Raw genomic sequence first — 15,579 nt, forward strand, 5'->3', positions numbered from 1 at the left:
AATAATAATAATAGCAGATTGCATGACAATTTTACAGATACAATAATACCAGGTGGACTGTTACGTGTAAAATATATAGTCTGCCCCCCCGCCCCCCCCCCCCCCCCCCCCCCGGAAATTTTGTTATATCAATGCGGCCTGCTCTACATTATTCTCTCAAAGTCTTGCATGCACTGGATTCTGTTGTATTTATGATATTCTGCATGCAGTACTTCATTTCCACCAGCAGTGGGTGCCTAACCAAGCCTTCCAGGGTGCCTAACCTGCCTTCTGTCCCTCCTCCCCTCCCACCTGATCGACCTGCCTTTGCCTGAAGACACGCCCCCATCCTGCGGTGCGGCCACTCCCTGCCCTGGATATGCTCAACATGTCCTGCTGCCAGAGGACAGAGACAGCGAGCGTGCCAAAATATTTGTGCTGCTGCTCGTTTCAGTCCTCAGCCTGACGAGGGACCTGTTTGCAAGGCGTAAGGCGGACGCTGCCTGGCCCGGTGAGTCAGTGTCATCTTGCGAGAAGAAGTGCGCATAGGAACCCGGCGGCAGTGCATGGACACAACATGGGCTCAGACGAGGCCTACAATTTTGTCTTCAAGGGTAAGTGCAAACGTCTTCCCCCGTTTGTGTTCAATGGAGCATTCCAGAAGAGCCGTTCTGCAAAGTTCCTGTGTTTTTCCATGCACACTTCCTTGTTTCTCAGCTTGGCAGTCCACTGCATCCATGCTGACATGAGAGGACATTGCTGTACTTTTAGGGGTGACACCACTCTTGGCACTTGACCTTTTATAGTTATGGAGCATACATAAAGCCGCAAAAGAGCCTTATTGAGTATGGAGGGACAGAACAGGACTACTTCCCCGACTTGTTGTCATAATAATTTTGACTTAATTATTCTTCTAAAATTGTAACTTATTCTCATTTTTTTGTCATAGTGTAATAACTTTAGAGAATAATTTTTCATAATTTTAACTCTAACAATAATTAAATGTATTTTTAATTTAATGTATTAATTATGCCTTTTTAATTGTGATATTTATATTTGTCCTCATATATTGCAGCTTTATTTTCAGAAAATTACACCTTTTTTCTTGTAATATTAGGATTTTGTTGCCATAATAATTTTGACTTAATTATTCTTCTAAAATTGTGACTTATTCTCATTTTTTTGTCATAGTGTAATGACTTTAGAAAATAATTTTTCATAATTTTAACTCTAACAATAATTAAATGTATTTTTAATTTAATGTATTAATTATGCCTTTTTAATTGTAATATTTATATTTGTCCTCATATATTGCAGCTTTATTTTCTAAAAATTACACCTTTTTTCTTGTAATATTAGGATTTTGTTGCCATAATATTTTCGACTTAATTATTCTTCTAAAATTGTGACTTATTCTCATTTTTTTGCCATAGTGTAATGACTTTAGAAAATAATTTCTGATAATTTTAACTCTAACAATAATTAAATGTATTTTTAATTTAATGTATTAATTATGCCTTTTTAATTGTGATATTTATATTTGTCCTCATATATTGCAGCTTTATTTTCTAAAAATTACACCTTTTTTCTTGTAATATTAGGATTTTGTTGCCATAATAATTTTGACTTAATTATTCTTCTAAAATTGTAACTTATTCTCATTTTTTTGTCATAGTGTAATGACTTTAGAAAATAATTTCTCATAATTTTAACTCTAACAATAATTAAATGTATTTTTAATTTAATGTATTAATGATGCCTTTTTAATTGTAATATTTATATTTGTCCTCATATATTGCAGCTTTATTTTCAGAAAATTACACCTTTTTTCTTGTAATATTAGGATTTTGTTGCCATAATAATTTTGACTTAATTATTCTTCTAAAATTGTAACTTATTCTCATTTTTTTGTCATAGTGTAATGACTTTAGAAAATAATTTCTCATAATTTTAACTCTAACAATAATTAAATGTATTTTTAATTTAATGTATTAATTATGCCTTTTTAATTGTGATATTTATATTTGTCCTCATATATTGCAGCTTTATTTTCAGAAAATTACACCTTTTTTCTTGTAATATTAGGATTTTGTTGCCAGAATAATTTTGACTTAATTATTCTTCTAAAATTGTAACTTATTCTCATTTTTTTGTCATAGTGTAATGACTTTAGAAAATAATTTTTCATAATTTTAACTCTAACAATAATTAAATGTATTTTTAATTTAATGTATTAATTATGCCTTTTTAATTGTGATATTTATATTTGTCCTCATATATTGCAGCTTTATTTTCAGAAAATTACACCTTTTTTCTTGTAATATTAGGATTTTGTTGCCATAATATTTTCGACTTAATTATTCTTCTAAAATTGTGACTTATTGTCATTTTTTTGTCATAGTGTAATGACTTTAGAAAATAATGTAATGTTTTTCATAATTTTAACTTTAAAAATAATTAAATTTATTTTTAATTTAATGTATTAATTATGCCTTTTTAATTGTAACATTTATATTTGTCCTCATATATTGCAGCTTTATTTTCTTTATTTATTATTTATTATTTAGGTCGCAGGCCATTAAAAATGAGTACCTTCACTTTGGACGACCCAAAAACAATTAAGCAAGAAATAGAACAAACTCCGAATCGCATTATAATATAATAATAATATAATATAATAATATAATAATAATATAATAATAATATAATAATAATATAATAATAATATAATATAATAATATAATATAATAAGTGAATATAATAATATAATAAGTGAATATATTGTCTATTAAACACTCCGCTGAGATGATATGTCAGGTTTGACAGAGGATAATAAAACTCTTGTTGCACCTCCTGGAAAACAAGCAAAAAGGGAACATGTAATGCAAGACCATCAAGCCCCCCCCCCTTCCCGCACTCCCCTTACTAAATTCCATGGAATCAACAGTCCAGTGTGGCGTAAAGCTGGTCCAGGTATTGTTTGCACAAGCAGTTACTGAGTAGCGGAGAAGAAGTGGAAAAACTCTTGTTATGATCTCAGTGACAGCAAAGCAACATGGCTGCCGTCTGTAAAACAATGACCTGATGAAACATTGTTTGACGTGACGAAAGGTTGCTGGTTAAAAAGTGAAGAGCAGGGTTGGGCAAACTACGGCCCGGGGGCCACATCCGGCCCGCCAAGTGTTTGAATACGGCCCGCCCGTTCTTTCCAAAGTATTTCATTTAAAGTCAACATACAAGCTGGCATCATGGCTTGAGACGACATTTTCATGGTTTGGCGGTTTTATCAATTTCGTTATTTGATGCGGTCTGTTGTTTACAAAGTGAAAAAAGGGACACAAGCACATAATAATAATAATAATAATAATAATAATAATAATAATAATAATAATAATAATAATAAATTTATTCTTCTTATTATAAATTTATAATGCACTTTTTATCAAATAAATGATCTCAAAGTGCACATATAGCAGATTGCATAACACTTTTACAGATACAATAATTTTGTTATTTGATGCGGTCTGTTGTTTACAAAGTGCTCCTGAAAAAAGGGACACAGGCACATAATAATAATAACAATAATAATAATAATATAAAATAATAATAACAAATAATATTATAAAATAATAATGACAAATAATATAAAATAATACTAAATTTATTCTTCTTATTATAAATTTATAATGCACTTTACATAATAATAATAATAATAATAATAACAAATAATAATAATATAAAATAATAATAACAAATAATATAAAATAATACTAAATTTATTCTTATTATTATAAATTTATAATGCACTTTACATAATAATAATAATAATAATAATAATATAAAATAATAATAACAAATAATATAAAATAATACTAAATTTATTCTTCTTATTATAAATTTATAATGCACTTTACATAATAATAATAATAATAATAATAAAATAATAATATCAAATAATAATAAATAATATCAAATAATAATAAATTTATTCTTATTATTATAAATTTATAACGCACTTTACATCAAATAAATGATCTTAAAGTGCACATATAGCAGATTGCATAACACTTTTACAGATTTAATAATTTCGTTATGTGATGTGGTCTGTTGTTTACAAAGTGCTCCTGAAAAAAGGGACACAAGCATATAATAATAATAATACAAATAATAATAATAACAAATAATAATAATAATAAAAAAATAAAATTATTATTATAAATTTATAATGCACTTTACATCAAATAAATGATCTCAAAGTATCCATAAAGCAGATTGAACACTTTTACAGATACAATAATTCCAGCTGGACTGTTACATATAAAATATCGAGTCTGGCCCCCCCGTCAATTTTGTTAAATCAATGCGGCCCGCCAGTCAAAACGTTTGAATGAAGAGATTCTGCTTGACAGGTTCATGTAGAAAAAGAAAGAGCGTTTATGGAGAGAATGTGGCAGCATATTATCTCTATCTCCGTGTGCCGTGACGGTTGATTCCTGCTTGTGTGACAGCAATCACACCCACTGTTCGTCCATGTTTCATGGCTGTGGGGATGTGGCATTTCATAGCAAGCCTTTTGTTTCAGCAGCGACTCCCAACTGAAAGCCAAACATTAGTCACAGAAAGGTACCGAGTGGGGAGTTTCTCTTCCTCGGTCACTGAGATAATAGAAGGAAGTAGCAGCCCAACTCGTTCCACCTGATGAGGCCTCACCTCCCACTTCTTGGAGAGAGGTGTTTTATATCTAAGAACATTGGTTCATGTCAAGTGTTGAGTTGTGAGTCATAAAACACAACAAAATTGGGACATTTTGATTAAAAAAAAGGGGGGGGCGGCACGGCGATCGAGTGGTTAGCGCGCAGACTTCACAGCTAGGAGACCAGGGTTCAATTCCACCCTTTGAATGTTGTCCCCGTGCATGCGTGGGTTTTCTCCGGGTACTCCGGTTTCCTCCCACATTCCAAAAACATGCTAACTTAATTAGCGACTCCAAATTGTCCATAGGTATGAATGTGAGTGTGAATGGTTGTTTGTCTATATGTGCCCTGTGATTGGCTGGCCACCAGTCCAGGGTGTACCCCGCCTCTCGCCCAAACAAAGCTGGGATAGGCTCCAGCACCCCCCATGACTCTTGTGAGGAAAAGCGGTAGAAAATCAATGAATGAGTTCTCCTCCTAGTTTGTGTGGAAGTGGTAACTTTTTGGCTTCTTATTTTGTCTTTCCCCACCCTCGGCCATCTCTGTGTGGAGTTTGCATGTTCTCCCCGTGCATGCGTGGGTTTTCTCCGGGTACTCCGGTTTCCTCCCACATTCCAAAAACATGCTAGGTTAATTAGCCACTCCAAATTGTCCATAGGTATGAATGTGAGTGTGAATGGTTGTTTGTCTATATGTGCCCTGTGATTGGCTGGCCACCAGTCCAGGGTGTACCCCGCCTCTCGCCCCAAGACAGCTGGGATAGGCTCCAGCACCCCCCATGACCCTTGTGAGGAAAAGCGGTAGAAAATCAATGAATGAGTTCTCCTCCTAGTTTGTGTGGAAGTGGTAACTTTTTGGCTTCGTATTTTGTCTTTCCCCACCCTCGGCCATCTCTGTGTGGAGTTTGCATGTTCTCCCCGTGCATGCATTGGTTTTCTCCGGGTACTCCGGTTTCCTCCCACATTCCAAAAACATGCTAACTTAATTAGCCACTCCAAATTGTCCATAGGTATAAATGTGAGTGTGAATGGTTGTTTTTCTATATGTGCCCTGATTGGCTGGCCACCAGTCCAGGGTGTACTCCGCCTCTCGCCCCAAGACAGCTGGGATAGGCTCTAGCATCCCCACGACAGTATCACTCGGATACTGTGAACATCCAGCAGCAACACAACATTTTGGCATGACTACTTTTTTGATGAAAAATATACTGAACCAAATCCGGGTGGTTAGCACACAGGCTTCACAGCTAGGAGACCCGAGTTCGATTCCATGTTTGATTCATGGAGTTTGCATGTACTCCGGTTTCCTCCCACATTCCAAAAACATGCTAACTTAATTAGCGACTCCAAATTGTCCATAGGTATGAATGTGAGTGTGAATGGTTGTTTGTCTATATGTGCCCTGGGATTGGCTGGCCACCTGCCTCTCGCCCAAAGGCAGCTGGGATAGGCTCCAGCACCCCCGCGACCCTCATGAGGAAAAAGCGGTAGAAAAGGAAGGAATGATTAAAAAAAAACATTCAGGCATCAGAGGTCAAAAAGTCATCATTTCAGTGTTCCGGTTGCAGTGCTAGGCTAGTTAGGATGCTAACAGCTCGTAGGGAGTCTGGTGGACAGGTAAGGCTGGGTGTCATCTTTGCAGTCAGTGGAACTGGAGGTTTGGGTTTTTCACAGAAAATATGTCCCAGGAGGAAAGAGATGATTATTTTGATGGGGGGCTAAAGATGGAGCTCTGGGGAACTCCATAAAAAATCAATCTATTTTCTATGCCGCTTATCCTTGCTATGATCGCGGGGGTATGCTGGAGCCTATCCCAGCTGTCTTGGGACGAGAGGCGGGGTACACCCTGGACTGGTGGCCAGCCAGCCAATCACAGGACACATATAGACAAACAACCATTCACACTCACATTCATACCTATGCACAATTTGCCATTGAATCTTACACGCACAGGGAGAATCTGCAAACTCCACACAGAGATGCCTAAGAGTAGATTCGAACCCAGGTCTTCCTGATCTCCTGACTGTGTGGCCTGCATGCTAACCGGTCCCCTGCTGTGCGGCTAATAATAACATGAAAGTAATAATAATAATCACAACAAACTAACACAGAACTCTGAAACCACGTCGTCACTTCCTGTCCTCCAACCACTCTGCTCCCCTATAAGGTTACTGTGGGTAACTTGTCTTAAATGGCCTATTTTCTCTGATTATATTGACCTCATCGGGTAATACCAATATGAAGTTGACAATAGGGGTGTTAGAAGGATCTATTAGTGTAAAAAAAATGTTTTTTATGCCTAACTAGTTATAGCTACTTTGCAGAAAGTCACATATGGTAGAACAGGTGAAGACATCATTTATAATACAGTAAACCTCGGATATATCGGACTCGGATATATCGGAAATTCGCTCCCAACGGATAGATAAAAAAGAACCGATTTTTCTGTAATGCATTTCCAATAAAAATTCATTGCATATATCGGATTTCTTATAACGGATTTCGCCTATTTCAGACAAAATCTCCAGTCCCGTTCCAATGCATTTCCATGAAATTTCCCTCGCATATATCGGATGGCCGCATCGTGGCGCTCCAATTCGCCGAATCGTGACAGGCCGCTATACGACGTCATTTGCAGCGTTTGCAGCGTTGCCTGCGCGTCCAGGTACATTGGAAACATAGTCAAGGAAGTGCCTTTTTATAACGGATAAAATCCCATTTACGCATATACCGGATATAAATCCGATATATGCGTAAAACGGACATTTTCCGGTATACGCATATAACGGATTTTGCTTATATCGGAAAAAAACAGTGGGAACAATTGAATCCGATATATCCGAGGTTTACTGTACATAGGTACAATTCAGAGATGTTGTTTTGTGCCCCCCCCCCCCCACAGTTGTCCTAATCGGAGAGTCGGGTGTCGGCAAGAGCAACCTGCTGTCCCGCTTCACCAAAAACGAGTTCAACCATGACAGTCGCACCACCATCGGCGTGGAGTTCAGCACGCGGACGGTGCAGCTCAACACCTTCTCCATCAAAGCCCAGATATGGGACACGGCGGGGCTGGAGCGATACCGGGCCATCACGTCAGCGTGAGTGTTGCTGCTGCTTGTTATCCTGGAAAACAACCCACATGTCCACTCTGTCTGTGGAAACATGTCACTTTGTCTTAAGGCCCACGGCTGGATTAGCAGTTTGGCTTTTGGAGTAATTACAAAATTATCTTTCCTTTGGAATTTCCCAATTTGCTCCAAAAAACAGCAGCTAAATTCTGTCAAAGTAGAATAAATGACCCAAGAAATGGAAATGTGAGGTTAGGACAGAGGTGGGCAAACTACGGCCCGGGGGCCACATCCGGCCCGCCAAGTGTTAAATAAATAATAATAAGTGTTAAAGTAAAATACGGCCTGCATGTTCTTTCCAAAATATTTCGTTGAAACTTAACATACAACCTGGCATCCATCATGGCTTGAGCCAACTTTTTGATGGTTTCGGTAGCTTTTTTATTCATTCATTTTCTATCGCTTATCCTCACGAGGGTCGCGGCGGGTGCTGGAGCCTATCCCAGCTGAGTCGCCAATTAACCTAGCATGTTTTTGGAATGTGGGAGGAAACCGGAGTACCCGGAGAAAACCAACGCATGCACGGGGAGAACATGCAAACTCCACACGAGGGTGGGATTGAACTTGGGTCTCATAGCTGTGAGGTCTGCACGCTAACCACTCGACCGCCGTGCAACCCGTACTTTTTCATTCATTCATTCATTTTCTCCCGCTTTTTCCTCACGAGGGTCGCGGGGGTGCTGGAGCCTATCCCAGCTGTCTTCGGGCGTAAGGCGGGGTACACCCTGGACTGGTCGCCAGCCAATCACAGGGCACATATAGACAAACAACCATTCACACTCACATTCATACCTATGGACAATTTGGAGTCGCCAATTAACCTAGCATGTTTTTGGAATGTGGGAGGAAACCGGAGTACCCGGAGAAAACCCACGCATGCACGGGGAGAACATGCAAACTCCACACAGAGATGCCCGAGGGTGGGATTGAACCCTGGTCTCCTAGCTGTGAGGTCTGCGCGCTAACCCCTAGACCACCGTGCCGCTTTTTGATGGTTTCGGTAGCTTTTTTATTCATTCATTTTCTATCGCTTATCCTCACGAGGGTCGCGGCGGGTGCTGGAGCCTATCCCAGCTGAGTCGCCAATTAACCTAGCATGTTTTTGGAATGTGGGAGGAAACCGGAGTACCCGGAGAAAACCAACGCATGCACGGGGAGAACATGCAAACTCCACACGAGGGTGGGATTGAACTCGGGTCTCATAGCTGTGAGGTCTGCACGCTAACCACTCGACCGCCGTGCAACCCGTACTTTTTGTTTTTATTAATTTATTTGATGTGGTCTGCTGTTTACAAAGCGAAAATATATAAATACAAAATCTATAGTCTGGCCCCCCCCGTCAATTTTGTTAAATCAATGTGGCCCCCCGAGTCAAAAAGTTTGCCCACCCCTGGGTTAGGATGATATGGTTGCCAGTGATGAGAGCAACGTCCTCTCCTCAGCTACTACAGAGGAGCGGTGGGGGCTCTGCTGGTCTATGACATCACCAAACACCTGACCTATGAAAGCGTGGAGCGCTGGCTCAAGGAGCTTTTCGACCACGCCGACCCGCACATTGTGGTCATGCTGGTGGGCAACAAATCCGACCTGGAGTCCGAGAGATCGGTGCCGACGGACGAGGCCAAAGATTTTGCAGGTAGGATTAAAGTATGGAGATGAAACGCAGTCCTTTGCAGAGTCCTACAAAGGTTGTTCCATTTGGACTTGGAGAACCGCATCTTGAGAAATGTCAGCTCAGTGAGTATCTAAAAGCAGGGAGATCCTGGGGGACATTTTTTGTTGACCCTCAGCATATTGTAAAAATACAATGAATTCATTTTTATATATTGTTAGCTACTTAAGCTATAATACAAAGGTAAGCTGTACCCACTGTACCGCACATCAGATTACATTAAACACAGCAGCAGGCTAATCCAGGCATTGTGCTTATGCATTATGCTTTGCCACATAGGTGAACCTTGCGTACCGAGAACAGACCAGGTCGGAGCTGGCGATCTTTCAGCTCACTTTTGGCGTGTTGTTTTGGCATGAAATTATCACTGCGCCAAGCACCTCCCCCGTTGCACCGCCACGTCCATGTCGGCGCACCCCGGTCACAGTGGAAGCCATACCCCATTTCTACATGGTTGAGCGGAAGAGACCGACACCAGTCTGAAGGCGGTTCGAGCCTGACCCACAACCCTCAAACTAGCATCCTGCGGGCCGCATTTGGCCCGCGGGCCGCGAGTTTGAGACCCCTGACCTACAGTATTCCCAGTGGTGGCTTGGTCTCACTTTACAGTAAAGTACACAAAATGACAGTAGTTACTGAGGAACTAATGAACTAATTCGTTAGCTCGGGTTGTTCCTCATTAACTACTATCATTTTGTCGGCCTAATTGGAAAGTGTAGACCAGTATATAAGCAAATTAGTGTAATATATAATAATTTATCTCATTAATAACAGCTTTTATTTTTTTTTAAAGATGGACCTTTGGGGAACTCCATAAAAAAACATGTCCATCCATCTATTTTCTATGCCGCTTATCCTCGCTAGGATCGCAGGGGTATGCTGGAGCCTATCTCAGCTGTCTTGGGGCGAGAGGTGGGGTACACCCTGGACTGGTCGCCGGCCAATCACAGGGCACATATAGAATAAAACCCAACAAAATTGGGACATTTTGATTGAACATTCAGGCATCAGAGGTCAAAAAGTCATCATTTCAGTGTTCCGGTTGCAGTGCTAGGCTAGTTAGGATGCTAACAGCTCGTAGGGAGTCTGGTGGACAGGTAAGGCTGGGTGTCATCTTTGCAGTCAGCGTAAACTGGAGGTTTGGGTTTTTCACAGAAAATATGTCCCAGGAGGAAAGAGATAATTATTTTGATGGGGGGCTAAAGATGGAGCTTTGGGGAACTCCATAAAAATACATGTCCAACCATCTATTTTCTATGCCGCTTATCCTCGCTAGGATAGCGGGGGTATGCTGGAGCCTATCCCAGCTTTGTTTGGGCGAGAGGCGGGGTACACCCTGGACTGGTGGCCAGCCAATCACAGGGCACATATAGAATAAAACCCAACAAAAACAAAACAAACAAACAAAAACATTCAGGCATCAGAGGTCAAAAAGTCATCATTTCAGTGTTCCAGTTGCAGTGCTAGGCTAGTTAGGATGCTAACAGCTCGTAGGGAGTCTGGTGGACAGGTAAGGCTGGGTGCCATCTTTGCAGTCAGCGGAACTGGAGGTTTGGGTTTTTCACAGAAAATATGTCCCAGGAGGAAAGAGATTATTATTTTGATGGGGGGCTAAAGATGGATCTTTGGGGAACTCCATAAAAAAACATGTCCAACCATCTATTTTCTATGCCGCTTATCCTCGCTAGGATCGCGGGGGTATGCTGGAGCCTATCCCAGCTTTGTTTGGGCGGTGGGCTGGTGGCCAGCCAATCCCAGGGCACATATAGACAAACAACCATTCACACTCACATTCATACCTATGGACAATTTGGAGTAGCTAATTAACCTAGCATGTTTTTGGAATGTGGGAGGAAACCGAAGTACCTGGAGAAAACCCACGCATGCACGGAGAGAACATGCAAAGGGTGGAATTGAACCCTGGTCTCCTAGCTGTGAGGTCTGCGCGCTAACCACTCGACTGCCGTGCCGCCCCTGTCTCAGTTTTTTTTACGACAGAAATATAAAAAACATTGAACGATAAAACTTAAAGCTTATCTAACCCTGACTTATAAAAAGAAAACTTTTCCGCAAAACCGCGTTGGCGCTACTTGGAATTGTTTCTTTCCTTACCGTTTCCTTACAATAAACATTTCCAGCAACGGTGAATGATGAACAGAAAGGTGGTTAGCTAATGCTAAGTAGTTTATGTCAATAAACTGAGCAAAAAACGTTTACCCGTATTCAACAAGAGCTTCTTTTGTGAGCCACATACGGCGCATAATACAAAAAAATCATCTTCATCTTATGCACACATCTTTGTCCCGTCACAGTGTTCGAAAATAGAAGAAAGAGGTACAGCATTTGATGAATAGCAAATAGAAATGCTTTTTTTTTTTCTATTTTGTTTAGAGAAAAGAAATCTGCTATTTCTCGAGACGTCTGCTTTGGCATCGACTAACGTGGAGGCAGCATTCAACACCGTCCTAACAGGTAATTCATTATTTGGATGTCTTTTTTGGCCCTGTTGAAACATTCAAGGGTCACTCAGTCGAGGAGAAACCCCCTCCAACATCGCTGTCTAAAGCAGGGGTGGGCAAACTTTTTGACTCGTGGGCCGCATTGATATAACAAAATTTCCGGGGGGGGGCAGACTATATATTTTACACGTAACAGTCCACCTGGTATTATTGTATCTGTAAAATTGTCATGCAATCTGCTATTATTATTATTTTATATTTATATTTAAATATTTTTAAAATAATAAAATATTATAATAATTAAAATAAAATTAAAATAATTATTATTATATTATTATTATGTAAAATATGAAAATATAACAATATTATTATATATAATTAATACATAATTAATAATTAATAAATATTAATAAAAATTAATAATTAGCATTAATATAATACATATAATAATCATAATAGTTATATAATATATAAAATATATATAAATATAAATTGTTTATTAAATTTTAATGAAATTATTATATTTTTATTATATTTAATTTATTATATTTAATTAAATATAAATAACATTTATATATTGTTATATATACATACATATAATAATAATATAATAATTATTATTTTAATTTTTATTATTATTATGTGCTTGTGTCTCTTTTTTCAGGAGCACTTTGTAAACAACAGACCATGTCAAACAACAAAATTGATACAACCATCAAAAGGTTGGCTCAGGCCATGATGCCAGGTTGTATGTTGAGTTTAAATGAAATACTTTGGAAAGATTGGGCGGGCCGTATTCAAACACTTGGTGGGCCGGATGTGGCCCCCGGGCCGTAGTTTGCCCACCCCTGGTCTAAAGTCATATTTGATTGACGGCTAATGACTTGCCAGGTGACGCTGTTCCACTCCAGTCCTTTAGGGGGTGGTAGTGGGCATTACAAAGTGACAGTGTGCACACTTGATACACAACAAGTGTTTTTAATCATAGTCATCATTTTAATCATAGTGCACTCTTATCCCGATCTGCACCAATGTTTATTAGGTTATTCCTTGGCCTACACTCCAAAAATTAATGTTTAGCCTCAACAAAAAAAATCAACGCAACAGTTACCATTAGTCTTTCTTAGTTATGATAACTTAATTTGAAATTGTTTTGAACCAACAAACAATATTGCATTACACGAATTAGCTTTTCCTCTTCACTCAAAGCTTATTTTAAGTAATGCTTAATGAATAATTGTTGTCATAGGGACAAGATTTAAAGTTCATAACTCAAAAAAATATGTTAAGTCAACTGACTTAATCATTTTATTCAAAGTAGTTTAATTTGTTAATTATAGTAACAATGCACACAGCTTTTAAAGTAGCAGTAACTTATATATATATAAGTTATATAAATTATGTTACCAAGCTAATTTTATTTAGAATTTTTAATTTTGTTTTAAGCTTACCAACAATAAAATTTGAGTGTATATGACATTCTAAATTAAGTTCATTTAATAGCCAACATTATTATTTGAACATAACTTGAAAGTTTATCTAAATCAATGAATTACATTTTTTACATTGCATTTATGTCAGGGGTCTCAAACACGCGGCCCGCGGGCCAAATGTGGCCCGCAGTACACTAGTTTGAGGCCCCCGCCTTGATATGAAAGTTTAATGTTCAAGTTTGATATGGATGCTGTATGGTATCATGTACCCAGAAAAAATGATTACGTTTGATTCATGTTCATGTTAAAGGTTAAATAACTGTTAATAGTTATCCTCCCGATCCGTGTGGAAGTGGTAAGTTTTTGGCTATTTAAGTTGAAAGGAAATAACTTGAAGGCTACCGTTTAGGTGGCTAGCTCTCCAGTTTGCGAGTTAGCATGTGTCTCAAGACCCTGCAGTTGCGCAATATGTTGTAAATAAAAAGAGTATAAATGTGACTATAGTCGTGTTTTGTCATGTCTACAGGGCTCTAATAATGCTTTGTTCATTTTAATATGAAAAAAATTATTTGCCATTTTATTATTATTATTATATTTATTTATTTATTACAGATTGATTGATTTTCTTTATTCTTGATTTGTTTATTTATTTTTCATCTTATTTTGTGCAGAAAAATAAAAATTAAGATATTTGAGAACAGTGGAATGTTTTATCAGAGCTTTTCTTGTAGAAAATTGGAACCAAAGCGAAGTTTTAAAAAAAATTTTGTTTTTAATAAATTTGTTTTTTTTGGAAAACCTGATGCGGCCCAGTCTCACCCAGACCCGACCTCCAGTGGCCCCCAAGTAAATTGAGTTTGAGACCCCTGATTTATGTATTCAATCAAGTGGTGTCAACAGATGATTTTTTTCTTGATCCACAAGATTTCATGATGTCCAATCATTTTCCTGATGTAGAGATTCACAAGAAGGTGAGCAGTAAGGAAGTGGTGCGAGGCTCCATCTCTGCAGTCTCCTTGGACACCTCCACAGTGCAACACACAGAGGAGAAGAAACCTTGCTGCAAGAACATCTAAGCACCCTCAGAAGAGCGGGGGGACCACGGTGGAAGGAGGGCGGTAGCGTCAGGCCGCCCCATCAGCCCGGCGAGACATGCATGGCCAGGGTCCTGGCATTAGTGGAGCCGCTTTGAATTAGGAAAAAAAAAAAAACGGACTGATTTGAACATGTGGAGGTTGCATCATGGTAATGTTGTAGATTCATGATGATGAATCAATATCCATCCAGGTATGGATCCTGTGGATGAAACATGTAATTTTATCCATGCACAAAATAATGTTATACTGTTTTTAATTTGTTTGTTTTGTTACGCTTTTTCCTGATTACGGAGTAGCCACATACAAATTATTATTGTGGTTTTTGCTTGGTGGCTAATATTTGAGTGATTGAGTGAAATGATTGATGAACTATGCTTGTTAACTCTTAACCAATTATTTACTAATCACAACATTAGGTACAGGCAATGGAGTGATTAAGAGCTGTTTATTAAAAATACAGTATGTTTATCATTTAGGTTGCAATGTTACAGCTGCACACCTGCACTACATCATACAGAGAACAGGATGACCCACCCAAAACGTGAGGTATTGTACTTCAAATAATATCACAAAAAATAACAAAAAACATAAGCATTACAAGAAAATAAATATCAACAAAATAATCAAACGACTTGTGTTATTAACTTGATATTGTTCATGAATTCAATTTGTAAATCAATGTTTTATCGTCCATCTGTTGAAATACTGTACACTCTGAAAATATTCTAATTTGGTTGGATCATGTGGAATGCAACTATATAATATATATTTCACATAATCAAAGTTGGACCAGTTTAATGTTGGGAAAAAAAAAGATTTGTAAACTCCAATGGTGTCCTGTATAAAAAACACATATCTAGTTTATAACATATATATTTATTACATGAATATAGCTTTATTTGTGATGCATTTGACGCAAATAATGTTAGTAATATCCGCCTCTCTTTGTGCCTCCTTTCACCTGTTGAGACTCAGAAACATACGTCATCCATATGAAACCAAGCACTGGTCAAAAGCATGATTGACAGTATAAACGGACCAATCGTGTTAAGGCGCGTGACAGGTGTCGAAAGGCGGTCGACCAATAGGAGTAGACCGAAGGCTGGACAAGGGCGGTG

The 15,579-nt window shown here is 38.3% G+C and overlaps 1 protein-coding gene across 1 annotated transcript; it reads left to right on the top strand.

The window, feature by feature from the left end:
• The first annotated feature begins 346 nt into the window (after positions 1-346).
• Positions 347-15,071, top strand: rab25b (RAB25, member RAS oncogene family b). The gene is made up of 5 exons (XM_058053631.1): positions 347-593; positions 7,575-7,770; positions 9,243-9,436; positions 11,864-11,944; positions 14,322-15,071. The coding sequence occupies exons 1-5, from the start codon at positions 557-559 to the stop codon at positions 14,438-14,440; spliced, it is 627 nt and encodes a 208-aa protein (XP_057909614.1). The 5' UTR covers positions 347-556; the 3' UTR covers positions 14,441-15,071.
• The last annotated feature ends 508 nt before the right edge of the window (positions 15,072-15,579 follow it).

Source organism: Doryrhamphus excisus, chromosome 17 (assembly GCF_030265055.1).
Source record: "Doryrhamphus excisus isolate RoL2022-K1 chromosome 17, RoL_Dexc_1.0, whole genome shotgun sequence".
Classification (NCBI taxonomy): domain Eukaryota; kingdom Metazoa; phylum Chordata; class Actinopteri; order Syngnathiformes; family Syngnathidae; genus Doryrhamphus; species Doryrhamphus excisus.